The 13,668-nt window shown below is 42.6% G+C and overlaps 1 protein-coding gene across 1 annotated transcript in view; it reads left to right on the forward strand.

Annotated features, from left to right (window-relative positions):
* The window catches only part of KALRN (kalirin, RhoGEF kinase), a 154,124-nt gene that overhangs the window by 55,277 nt on the left and 85,179 nt on the right, over positions 1-13,668 (forward strand). The window contains exons 2-4 of the mRNA XM_006869371.1: positions 5,878-6,161; positions 7,318-7,422; positions 11,302-11,397. Coding sequence (XP_006869433.1) covers positions 5,878-6,161; positions 7,318-7,422; positions 11,302-11,397 — 485 coding nt within the window. The remainder of the gene's footprint in view (positions 1-5,877; positions 6,162-7,317; positions 7,423-11,301; positions 11,398-13,668) is intronic.

Raw genomic sequence — 13,668 nt, forward strand, 5'->3', positions numbered from 1 at the left:
ACTTTTGGATTCTTTTACATAGACCATGGTTGAATAACTCCAGTTGTTTTCATAGAATGTTGTCGTTGTTGTTGTTGTTATGTGCCGTGGAGTCGATTCCGACTCATAGCGACCCTGTACAGGGTTTCCGAGGCTGTAAATCTTTACGGGAGCAGAACGCCTCCTCTTTCTCCCGCGGAGCAGCTGGTGGTTTCAAACTGCTGACCTTGTGGTTCACAGCCCAACTCGTAACCACTACGCTACCAGAGCGAATAGACTTGTACTAACAAAAGTGAGAATAGCCTTTAAAAAAAAAAAAAAAAACTTTTTGTGATTTGAGTGAAAGTTTACAGAGCAAATTTAGTTTTTATTCAACAAGTCATCTGCACGTTGATTTGTGACATTGATTGCTAATCCCCACAATGCAGCAGCATTCTTCTCCCTCCCTCCTTGTGTTTATCACTCACATCCATTCTTTCTTATCCTTTCTGCCTTCTGAGCTTTATTCCTGGGCTAATGCTGCCCTTTTGCTCTTGTATGCTTCATTGTTCAAGCAAGTGCCTGCCTCCCTGGTGTTCTTGCTCACGCTGTAGGCCTGTATGTTGTTAGGCTCAAAATTGAGTCATGGGGCTGAGTTTGATTCCAGGCTTGAAGGGTGTCTAAGGGCTATCGTCTCCAGGGTTCCACCAGTCTCTGTCAGACCACAGTAAACCTGGTCTTATGATTTTGAGTTTGGTTCTACATTCTTCTCCCATTTTATCCAGGACCTCCTATTTTGCTCCCATGCAGAGCAGTTAGTAAGTGGTAGCCGAGCATCATCTAGCTGTCTTGATCTCAGGGTACTGGCGGCTGAGGCTCACGTGATCCCTTAGTCCTAATTGTTTCCATGTGTCTTTAATTTTCTTCACTCTTCCTTCTTCCAGACAGGAGAGACCAATTGTTTCACCTTAGAAAACTTCTAAGATTCTAATCATTATTCACCAAAGTAGGAAGGAGAACATTGTCTTTGTGAACTGTATTGTGCCAGTTTACCTTGATGTCCCTCAGGATTATGATCTTGAGTCCCTAGTTCCAGTGATTCAGGGAATACTTTTGATTTTTTATTTGTACTTTGTATTCTTGCTTTGGGAGCTCTGGTAGCGTAGTGGTTACGAATCAGGCTGCTAATCTCATGGTCAGCAGTTCAAAACTACCAGCTGTTCCACGGGAGAAAGATGAGGCTTTCTGCTCCCATAAAGATTTACAGCCTCGAAAACCCTGTACAGGGTTGCTATGAGTCGGAACCGACTCCATGGCACATAACAACAACAACAACAACAATCCTTGCTTTGAATTTGTTCAGAAACAGATGACAGGAGGGGAAGAAGAATGATCACTCTGAAGGATGTATGTGTGAGTGTCAAAGCTAGGCTCTGATGACCATGAAACAGATGCTTTGAAGAACATGTCATTTGTCATACCTAGAAACAGACGCAGTGACAGTTGCCGTAAGCTTAATCCAACTGAAGACATCTCATGTATGTCAGAGTAGAAATGTGTCCCATAGGGCTATCAATGGCTGGTTTGGGGTGTTTTGGCTTTGGGGGTTACAGGGGTAGGGCGGGGGGTGTTTGGAAGTAGATAGCCAGACCTTTCTTGTTGTTGTTTTTAATGTCTTTACATTTTAATCCAGTTGTGAAAATGCTAAATAGTAACAACTATTTTGAATAAGTTTTCTTTTGTTTGTTTGTTTGTTTTAAGTTTTTATTGTGAATTGAATGATAGTTTATATGGGGGAACATCGGTTTTATGTTCGTCATTTCATTGCATTGATTACAGTCTCCTCCGTGCATCATCATTCAACAGTATTAGCTTCTAGTCCCGCTGATTTTTGCTGTGTTTTTGTTTGTTTGTTTTTTCTTGGTGGGGTGGCGGGCGGTGTACACAAAACTACTCAGGAATATATAATCATTTAAGCAAACAAAGGGTACATTCTGCAAGTAGCCAGGCATTTCTTACAAGGCACTTTGGGGTGGACTCGAACCACCAATGTTTTGGTTAACCGATGAGCATGTTAGCCATTTGCACCACCCAGGGACTCCCCCTAGTAACCCAGGGTACTGCAAATGTGGCTTCACCTCTAATTCTGCTGACACAGTTTATGCTGATAAATCTAAATTCTGAAGACTTGGCTTCAATCGAGCCATGTGGTACCACAGGGGTCTGGTGAATGAAAAGTGTCTGCAGCTTATCAGCAGGGAAGCCCTAATTCTTCTACCAGTGTCCGGGGGATGTTTATCACCCAGCCTTCTGAAAGGAGAAGTTTGACCCATACCAAACACTTCAGAAATAACGTCAACATACCAGGACCACAACCAGCAAGGAATTTTCTGAGATAAGATTACAACTTTGTTCTTAAAGGGACGCCAACCAAGTCAGTCAAACACCACATAATTCCCTGAGCAGAGCTATGAAGGGAACTTTGGGAGCGCTTATCTGTGTGTGTGCCTTTAAAAGCAAATATTCTGCTGTTTTCAAAACTCCAGCAAAATCTAAGGGAGCAGAGTCAGTGGTCTGAAGTTGGTGCTCACAAATGCAGCCAGTTATCCAGTTTGGAGTTTGCTCTTATTGGCAAAAGCATTCACCTGATTTCAGGATTTTTTTTTTTGCTCCTTCTCTATCGACTACCTCTAAGCCAAAGGGCTCCCGATATCAGATTGGACTTCTAGTCTAGGGCAAAGTCATTGGAAGGAAAAATGACTGGGTATTTGAGACTGCTGTTGTTAGGAGCTGTCAAGTTGATTTCTACTCATAGCTGCCCCCATGTTTTATCACTGTAGGGTAGAACTGTCTCATAGGATTTTTGGTTATCTTTACAGAAGTAAATTGCCAGGTTGTTCTCTCACGGAGCCATTGAGTGAATTCAAACCATCAGCTTCTCAGTTAACAGGCGAGCACTTAATCATTGTGCCACCAGGTCTTGTTGTTAAGTGCTGTGAATTGGTTCCACCTCATAGTGACCCTGTATAAGGTTCCTGAGGAGCAGCTGGTGGGTTTAAACTGCTGACCTTGTGGTTCTCATTCCAATGCTGATCCTCCAGCACCACAGGAACTGTAATCATTTAAGTTCTTATTCATGTGTTTGGTTTAAATAGTAGCTTGCAAACTAGGTGTGGCACACTGTTAGGGAGGGTATGAGAGGAAAGCTAATAATCGGATATTCTCTCAGGACCATTTTTGTGATGCAAAAAGGAAGCATACACAGAGAAAACTCACCCTTAAGTTGTCATGTAAACTTTAAAATGTACCACTTCTAGCTGTGAAATATGCTCCTTGATCCACAGCCTCTAGGGTTCTAATCTCATCTTCTGCAGGTCAGGCTGTATATGTTGTTGTCGTTAAATCCCATCAAGTCGATTCCAACTCATAACGACACTGTAGAGGGTTTTTGAGGAGTAGCTGGTAGGTTTGAGCCACCAGCCTGTGGTTTGCAAACTAGTGTTTATGGTACCACACCAGGAGTCCATACTGTATATAGTTCACAGATTAATTTTTCTAAACCCTTTTATATCATGTCATTTCCCAATAGCATCTCCCAATCTGTTTTATTATGAAATGTCCCCACTTATAGTTCTATTCAGTTTCTCCTTCATTCATCTGCTTTCCATTTGAAAGACTCTACTTATGGGTTGTGTTAATTTATGTTTCAGTTTTCCTGCCTTTCTGCTTTTGTTCTTGCTGTTTCCCCCTTTAGGAATTTCTTCTCCCTTCTTCCCACTCAGACACATCTTTCCCATTAAATCTTTTCAGACAAATCCTGCATACATTGATCTGACCTTCCTCTGAACTCTACTTACTTATCTAGAGCCCATACCAGCCCTTTGCAATTAATCACATATTGCCTTGTAAATTTATCTTTATTTTACTTGGTCTCGCTCTCTTTTGCTTACTTTCTTGCTCTCTCTTTTCCATTTGTGTATGTGTGTGTGTGTAACTGCATAGAAGTCTATGAAAATACAACCTTTATCTTATATATTTTTAGAATACGAATACGTGTCCTAAAAGATACTCCATGACATTTTTATTGGTTGGCAGTTCTTAATGATCTTGATTTGCATGTCAAAGCCTCTGTGTTGCTGTGTAACTTGTGGAAGGTCTTGGAACCCTAGCTTTCTCAGCAATGACAGAACCGAGAGCCAAAAGAAATAGAAAGAGATGTGAAGTGGACTTAAAAGACTTTCTTTTGAATAACTTAAAGCTATTTTTAATAACTATCAAGCCCATGTGGGTGGGTGCTAATGCAAATCTCTTTAGTATATAGTGGTTACTCTGGCCAAGGATTTGGGAGCCCTGTTTGTGCAACCAAAGAGTTAGAAGTTTGAACACACATTTAGGCTCCTTAGGAGAAAGGCTTAGTGATGTGCTCTGTAAGGATTCCAGCCAAGAAAACCCTATGGAATAGTTTGCCTTGGTACCACATGGGGTCACTATGAATCAGAACTGAGTCAACGACACACCACCACAACAACAACCAGTGAAGTGCACCATATTTGTTTTTCTTGCATGCTCATGAGCCACCAACCTTTTATAGACCTCCTGCCTCACCCCAGCCTGGCTTTCCTGGACTTCCTCCAATCTCATCTCTAGCCCCACATTCAGAGCAAACCAGAAAACCCGGCTTGGCACAGAACTTGAGGACTCAGTATCTAGGATCTTGTCAGTACTCCTGGGAAGTCTGGCTACCTGAGCTTCAAATCTTCTTTCCCTCTGAGCTAAATGTCCTTAAAGTAGTTGACTAGTTTCTTTAAATCTGCATTTCTTCTCCTATAAATGAGAATAATAATAGAATTGACTTCTGAGTGATATGTTGTTGTTATCAAGAATCATTGAGTTGGTTTCAACACACAGTGACCCTGTATAGGGTTTCTAAGGAGTAGCTGTTGAGTTTGAACTTCTGACCTTGCAGTTCAAACAGACCTTGCAGTCCTGTGCATGAACCCACAGAGCCACACCAGAACTCTACAGTGTATATAGACACAAAGACAAACACACACAAACAGGAAAGAAACGTGCCATATGGCGAATGCCAAGGAACCTAGGAATGCCAAAGCTGGAGAAACTGAGACAAAGATCTTCCTAGCATGGACACAGAGAGAGCCTTCCCTAGAGTCTCTACCCAGAATTCAGACTTTTAGTCTTCTAAGGATCCCTGCTAGCATGATGGTTAAAGCACTTGGTTGCTGACCAGAAGATTGGTGATTCAAATCCACCAGTAGCACCATGGAAGAAAGGATCGAATGATCTCCCCTCAAGAAGATTTCAGCCTAGGAAACCCTATGGGGCAGTGTTACTCTGTTGTATCGGGTCTCTATGAGTCAGAATCAACTCAGTGGCCTATAAAAATTATCTTCTAAACTGAGAAATTAAATTTTTATTCTTCAAAGAAATACTTATGATATTTGTGTTTCAACGGCACTAGAAAATTAAGACTAGGTTTTTGCTCACAGGTCACCTCATGGAATCTCCCCTGACCAGCTTATTTAATTTGTAGTCTCAACTCCAATGCCACTATTCTCTGTCCCCTTTCCCAGCTGTTTTTCAATGTAGTACTTCTTACCTTATCTATCATCCTTTCTGTTTTACTTATTCTATTATTGTTATAGTCTATGGTATGTATTTCCCACCATAATATAAATTCTATGAAGAAAGGAGTCTTTGTCTTCTGTGTATTTTCATGACTAGAACATCAAATTTGAGTGAATGGTGACCATTCCCGCTGTTCTAGGGATTCTGGGATCTGCAGGTGGCCTTGACATTCCACTTTGTGTCCTTGCTTCCTGAGGATGGATCTGTCCTGCTCTCAGGTTGACAACCTGTCTTCATGCCCCTGACATGGCTCTATCTGTTCTTTTTCCTCAGATGCGTACTCTCACTCCTCAAGTGAAAATGGAGGCAAGTCTGAATCAGTGGCCAACCTGCAGGCTCAGTCGTCCTTAAACTCCATCCACAGTTCCCCTGGTCCCAAGCGTTCCACCAACACGCTTAAGAAGTGGCTGACGAGCCCTGTGCGTCGGCTCAACAGTGGGAAAGCAGATGGGAATATCAAAAAGCAGAAGAAAGTACGAGATGGCCGGAAGAGCTTTGACCTGGGATCTCCCAAGCCTGGGGATGAGACAACACCTCAAGGAGACAGTGCAGATGAGGTACTTATACTGGGACACTGAGTCTTCCACCAGGAAGGGGGCTCCCATGAAGAGCCTTTTCATGGGTTTTGAAAACTAGTCAGTTTCTAATCTCAAAGAATTTTCTTGAGCCTAACTAATTTGGGTTTTTCTTATTCTCCAACTTGGTCAGTTAGAGTCAAGACCAATTCAAAGACGGATGAGTACCAAGAATATTCAGCAAACTGAAAACATTTTTGCCATATTTGGGGGTATGATCCTCAGACCTGAGGGTATGGTCACTTTGCACTGGCCTCCACTAAGGACTATATCATACCCTGCTAGACATGTTTAGAATAAGAATAAAAGAACAGACAACATTTCACTTAGAAAATAGATTGCTCTGGAACATATAACTATTTTCAAATACCTTGTGCCATATATAAAAGCAAGGAGACAATTCTAGTCACTACAAAGGGTAGAAGTATGATTCAAAGATGAGATTACAGTAAACACAATTTCTGCTCAAAAAGGAGCTTTAGTGGTGGAATCATTTAATGATGAAATGGTAAACTACTGGACACCCATACTGGAAGGATTTGGGAGACTGTGGGACCTCATCCCAGTCAGAGAGATCCCTGTGTTACTTGAGAATTTAAATCGCATGACCTCAGAAATCCCTTCCAAAGCAAAGGTTCTATGACAAAATGTAGTGGATTGGCTCTAGCTGGAGGGAATAAGATACTATTTTGTGTGGCAGACTAACCTACAGTAATCATTGATGTGGTAAAGAAATTCTTCCTGATGTGTAAATAGACTCCATGTTGTTGTAATTTTAGGCTGGCTGCCATTTTTCCCTCTGGAGATGGTACCCTTAAAAAACTTTTTAAAAAAGCAACAACTTAGAGTTAGGTTCTCTTTGGCTACTCTTTCTCTTTACCTGGCTAAATGGTAAGATAAATGTTTTTTCGTGTGTGTGTGTGTTTTATCCTGTGTATGCATTTAATAAACAAAGAAACTGAATTGAAAATGTATAGGGTGGGTTGAAAGAGGGGATCATATTTATTTATCCTCCTCTCTCAGCACACCTGCATCTTTCCACTTCAGTTTCTTTGTCCCTAAAATTAATTTTCAAGTAGTCTACCATTGATGTCTTTAACTATATGAAACAGTAACTAATGCCAGTCTTTTGTTCTAGAAGAGCAAGAAAGGATGGGGTGAAGATGAAGCAGATGAAGAGTCACACACACCCCTCCCTCCTCCTATGAAGATCTTTGACAATGACCCTACACAGGATGAGATGGTGGGATTTCTGTACTTTCTCACTTGAAAGAACATTTAACACCTATGATTTCTTTGTGTGTCTGTGGTGGGGTGATACCATTCTCTCTCCCTGGTTATCTCTTTTACTCCATGTGAGTCTATGGTGATAGAGATTCTGTCTGTATTTGGTAGTGAACATGGTGTCCCCTCTTATCAAGCTTGAGGTTTTAACCCAATTTAGGGCAGGATAGGGGTATATGTAAAATTATCAAAGTGGGAATCTGCTTGAGACCTTGTCCTATTGATGAAGGATAATGTCTCTGCCTTTGGAAGCAGCTGATCCCCAAAGGAATGGTTGTTGCTGCTGTTAGATGCTGTCGAGTTGGTTCTATCTCAGCAGCCATATGTATAGCAGACCAAACACTGCCAGATCCTGTGCCATCCTCACAATTGTTGCCATGTTTGAGCCCATTGTTGAAGCCACTGTGTCAATCCAGCTCATTGAGACTCTTCCTCTACTTTGCTTTGCCATTCTACTAGGCGTGATGTCTTTCTCCAAGGATTAGTGCCTTCTAGTAATATGTCAGAAGTATATGAAATGAAGTCTCACCATCCTCCCTTCTATGGAACATTCTGGCTGTATTGTCCAAGACAGATTTGTTTGTTCTTCTGGAAATCCATGTTATAGTCAATATTTTTCACCAACACCATAATTCAGAAGCATCAATTCTTTCTTATTCATTGTCCAGCTTTTGCATGCGTATGAAGCGATAGAAAATACTGTGGCTTGGGTCACGTATAAATGAACATCTTTGTTTTCTAACACTTTTGCAACAGACTTTCCAATGTCATACATCATTTGATTTCTTGACAGCTGCTTGGTGTTGACTCAGTATTTTCTCTATTTATCATGATATCTAGAAAAAGGAGTATGAGGTAGTCCCAGGTTGTCATCATTTTGTCATACTTTCCCGTACCACCTACATTTTAGTCAATTATTCTCCCTACCCTCAACCCTAAAATCTAAACCGTGGTGACTTCCTTTCAAGCCCAGGGCTGTTATAGTTCTACATTCATATCATGAGGGAGAAATGCCTTGAGGAGAGATGGACTAGAAATATTGCTAAGTGGGTGGGGGTGGGGGTGCTGTCAAAAGTGGGCAAACCTAATACCTCAAGTAGCCCAACTTCTTTGCTTTATAAAATCCTCTGACTTGTCCACATGTCAGAGGCTCACTGGTGTCTGAAATGTCGATGTGCTTCATGTCTCTAAGTGCAAGGCTGTCATCTCAAGACTCAAGTTGAATGTCCTTCCAGGTACTGACATGAGGTTCGGAGCTAGTTTAATCTGTGTTCTCCATCATTTATTTTCCTTACAAGTCATGCTTTCACTTCACTGTGTTTTTCTTGCCTCCTTTTAGTGTTGCTAGTCACGTGGAAGTGTTGTTTTGTTATACTTTCCGTTTGCTTTTTAGAGAGTCAGTCTCTTGCGATGATGGAAGTAGTTGCTTGCTTGGCTATCCCCCTAACATCTCCTTGTATTCTGTATACCTAACTGTAGGGCCGCCTCCTCTGGATGGTGGGGAAGAAAGCTTCCTAGGATATAAGTCACAAAGTACTTTGTAAAGATGCTTCTAAAGTTTCTGATGACATTCTAGTTCCTGTTTGAATTCTCTTCACATTTGGGTCATTAAAATCCAAAAACTCTTATAAATGTGAGTTGAGATCCTTTTCTGTGCTGAGCTAGAGGGACAGAGTGTAGGGAAGGACAACGACTAAGATGTGGTTCCTGCACCCCTCCTGTTTAACTCAGGCATGAAATGCTCATGGGTGAGACCCCTCCTAAGGTAGTGTTGATGATCCTGGTCTCCGGGGCCAGCTCTCTGACCCTGGGCTGTTGGGAAGAAAAGGCATAGGAAGCTTGGCATCATGCCTTCCCTGGGTTACCAGATGTAGGAATGCCTCTGCTTCACCCTGAGTTGGGAACCAGAAGCAGAACGCCTGCATTCCCAGAAGCTTCCCCTTGTAAACTGGTCTGTAAACAGGGACTCATGTGATATTATCTGCCATCCCACACAGCCCTGTACATGGAGGTGCCCGCTTGCATAAGCTAAGTAAGGGTCATGAACCCTTCTCCTGTAGTGCCCTCAAACACAACTTGTTATGGGGAAAAGGATGTTGCGTTGTTTCTGGATAATTTTTAACTGAGAATATAGACTTAATCCTCAGATCTTTGTGTGGACTTTTCTTAGCCAGGACTAGGACAGATGGCAACGGTCCCTCTGTGGATACATTAACCCTACTCAGTTCATGCTTGTTCGAGTTCCATACAATGGTCATTCTGGAGTCTTTGGGAGTGGAATGAACCTCAGAATGTCATATTGGATTCTCTATTGTGTCCTTCTAGTCTTTGTTCATACACATGTGGGTTTTATTTCCACAATTACAATATGCACATGTTTTATTTAGTATCATTTCCCAAAGTCTTACTCATTTTACCTTTGTAATTATTGTTGGAGACTGTTGCATTTATTTGGTGGATGATTGCTTAACCAACCCATTTGGTAACATCTTAGATTTCTGCAGTTTTTTGTTATTCTGTATAAGGCCGCTACTGACCATTTTGTATAACATTTGTTCTTTTGACTTCTGCACTTAGTATTCTATCAAAAATATAACTTGTGTGTCCAAACAGACTTAAGCTCGTTGCCCATAAAAGGAAAAAGAATAGATCTATCTATCTTAATTGTGTTTAGTTGATTGTTTTTTTTTACCTCAGAAGAAAAAACTTAAGTAACTGTTAGATTAGACAACAAGAAGCTTCTTTGTTGAAACTCCTCCCCGTAACACCCTAAGGGACAAATTTGAAGGCAAAGTAAGGTCAGGACATTTGCCTCTCTGCTCCCACTATCCTTCTGCATCCTGATTCCTGGACTACTATTGTCCCAGCTCTGAGGTGTCAGGGTAAAAGCCCATGCATGCATGCATGCATGCATGCAGTGGTTAGCCATTCTCTCCCAATTTTGTTTCTGAAGTAGAAAGAAGACAAAAACAAAGCAAAAACTAGCACAGTCCTACCAGAGTCAAGAGTTTCTAAACCATTGAAAGCCATGTGGACAAGTCCTTATTTCTGTACAAGGGGAGAGGGAGCAGAGCCAGGCCCTTCACTTGCGCTTCCTCTCATTCTGAGCAGGATAGTGTCTGGCCACTCCAGAGAGAGATGTGCAGCCCCGCTAATACGCTTTACGATTTCCTGATGTTCCAACTGGGGGTGGAGGCTTTCATGGTGGATTTGACTGGCCAGATTAGGTGTACCAGAATCACATGTATTTCATGGAGGGGTGAGCAGGTGTGTGCATGCATGTGTGTGTAAAGATGTGTGTGTGTTTGTGTTTATGTGAGTGGGGGATGTGGAGCGTGGTAGTCTGTAAGTGTTGTCCAGTTAGCATTTTTGCCGGACACACAGTGCAAGTCTATGATGAAGATCTCTAACAGTAAATCCAGGATGCCTTCTCCTCCTTGGACATACTGGAGACCAAGTTTATTGATGTATTTCAGTCCCTAGTGCAGCAGTGGACTGTCCTGTAGTGATCAAAGTCCCATCTGTCCTCAGGGCAGTCATTAGCCCTGACCTACTACTGGCCTCCAGGGAACTCAGCAACTTCTCCCCTCAGCTCTTTGGAAGCTAAGCAGATCCTGTCTCACCCATGCTTTGCTGCTGGCCAGGATACTGGACAGGGGTCAGGCAGGCCTGCTGCACACCCATACTGCCCCCGTCTCCCTCTTTCACCTCTTCCCTCTAAACATACAGCTTTGCTCCCCTCACCCACCTTAAGCTTTGGACTTCCTGTTTTGCTTCCTAATTACTGTTTCTCATTCCTTGCTAATCTGCTTTTCCTTTGCTACCTGCTGTCTTGCAGTCTTCCTCTTTGCTAGCAGCCCGGCAGGCCTCCACCGAAGCCCCTACTCCTGCAGACCTTGTCAGTGCCATAGAAAAGTTGGTCAAAAGCAAGCTGGTAAGTGGGGGTCCTGGCAGTAGTTGTGTGTGTGTCTCACTTCCTTACAGGTCCCAGGGTCTGACATCTATCTGTCCTGTTCTCCTTTGCACCTGTGCTTTGTCCCTGCTGTAGGACTCTGTCCAGCTAGTGATGGTGTCTAAACAGCTGTGTCCTAGAGTCTCCTTTGGTTTTGTCGGGGAGCGGGCAGGGAGAATTCATAGACACTTTTGAGATCATAGTATTGGATAAAGGTGAAAAATATCCAAGACAAAATAGCACTCACTGTAAGCCTTGGCCCCTGGCCTACAGAGAAGTGGCATTTAAATAGTTACTGATGTGTATCTATCAGGTCAGCCCTGAAGCTAATGCAGTGATCTGCTGCCACACAGAACAGAGACTGGGTCCTTGAAAACATACCAGGTGATTTTATTCAGAGACCTCAGATAGCTTTCTGTTTTTTGCAAAGTCATGCAAAACTGAACTGCTGATTATAATGAAGAATGGACATAAATGTACAGCTACTTCACCACAAGAAATCCAGGGAGCTGGTACCTATCCTCACCCCCAGGGGGAAATGGAAAACTGGTCTAGACCATTAGAGAAAGAACTTTGAAACAAGAGCTAGCCTGGGATTTCTGGGTAATGTTGGTGACAGAGCTCCTTTTTAATAGCTTACTTGGATACAGCTCTTCCTCTTTGTTCATGTTTTTACAGTTAAATGTATTGTTGTGCCATCCAGTCAGTTCTGATTCAAAGAGATCCTACTTAGGGTTTTCAAAGCTTTAAATGTTTGTTAGAACAGAAAGCCTCGTCTTTCTACTGCAAAGCAGCTGGTGTGCTCAAACCTGCGACCTTGAGGTTCACACTCCAGTGCTTATCCTGTAGAGAGCGCCACTGTGCTCCCAAGTGTATCACTATAGGATGACAGTTTGAAGCATTTTATCCTTAACGCTCATGCATGTCACTCCACTGGGTTTTTCCTGCAGTTCTCATTAGGATAATGTCTGTGCCCAGACTTCTCTTGGGCAGTCCATTATTTTAACCAGCATCATTTAAAGCCTTTTCCAGTTGGCCCAGGAATTAGAGGAAAATGATTCACAGTCTGTATGGAAAGCTTCCCTGATAATCATTTGATTACAGTGCCTACCTATTCAGATAGCCCAGCTTACAGTGGACAAGTACAAATTAACACATACCGTATTCTTCGTTTCCTTCTAAGTTCCCCTTTCTAATATAAGAATTTTTTTAGCTGGGGTTGTTAGTCATCGCTGTGAGACCCATGCTGACTGTCCATTTTCCTGCCATCTCTCCTGGTCCAACTGGTGGGGCCGAATGCCCGGGTCTCAAAAGATGCTCTTTCTGATCCCTCTTCACCTGTGCTTCCTCTACACACTAACCCGTACACCCTCATCCTTCTCTAAATACTAACTTGACATTTTTTTCCCCTTAAAATCATCCTTGTGTATTTTCTGTTTCTCCACCTGTGCCTGGTGCCTGGCCTTCTATTACCTGCTGTGGTAGCTGTTACTTGGCCTTCCTACTCGGTCTGCCTCCCACACCTCACTCTTCTGATCAGTGCCCCACAAGCACGGCTTCTCTTGCCTCACCCCTGGGTGGAGAAGCTTACTGCCTCTCTAGTGCATATGAGCAACAGTTTCCAGCATGTGGGGTGCCTGCAGGTGCACGGAACAGTTTACTGGGGTAGAAGAAGGAAATATTAGAATCTCTTTGTTTGAATTGTCTGGGTCTTTTTTATTTCATTATGGGCAGAGTGAAGTCCTGGTGTGGTGCTATGTGTTAATGCACTGGACTGCAAAGTCGTTTTGAACCACAAGGTCAACGGCCCTTAATAACAACATGGACATAGTTCATACAGACCCTCCATGTTTTGGGGGTGACTGACCAAAATTGTATTCACTGATAGAGGCATGTAATCAAAGTGTGGACATCACTTGTTGTTATTAAGTGCTGTCAAGTCAGTTCCGACTCATAGCGAGCCTGTATAGGGTTTCTGAGGAGCAGCTGGTGGGTTTGAACCACAACCTTGCAATTCATACCAATTTTATGGTCCAGTACTTTATCCTACAGTGCCACACCAGTACATCACTAGCCTATAGATGAAGTACAAATTTACCCCATGTTCTAAGGTTTTGTAGCTTATTTTCCAGCATCCACTTATTCTCGTTGGTGAACTCTGCTTCAACGAAATAGATTTCCTTCCTCACCATGCCCTAGCCAGATTTGGCTGGTTTTTGTTCATTCCATCCCCACTTGTTATTTTTTGTTTAC

This window comes from Chrysochloris asiatica, unplaced genomic scaffold, assembly GCF_000296735.1.
Source record: "Chrysochloris asiatica unplaced genomic scaffold, ChrAsi1.0 scaffold00130, whole genome shotgun sequence".
NCBI classification, from domain to species: Eukaryota; Metazoa; Chordata; class Mammalia; order Afrosoricida; family Chrysochloridae; genus Chrysochloris; species Chrysochloris asiatica.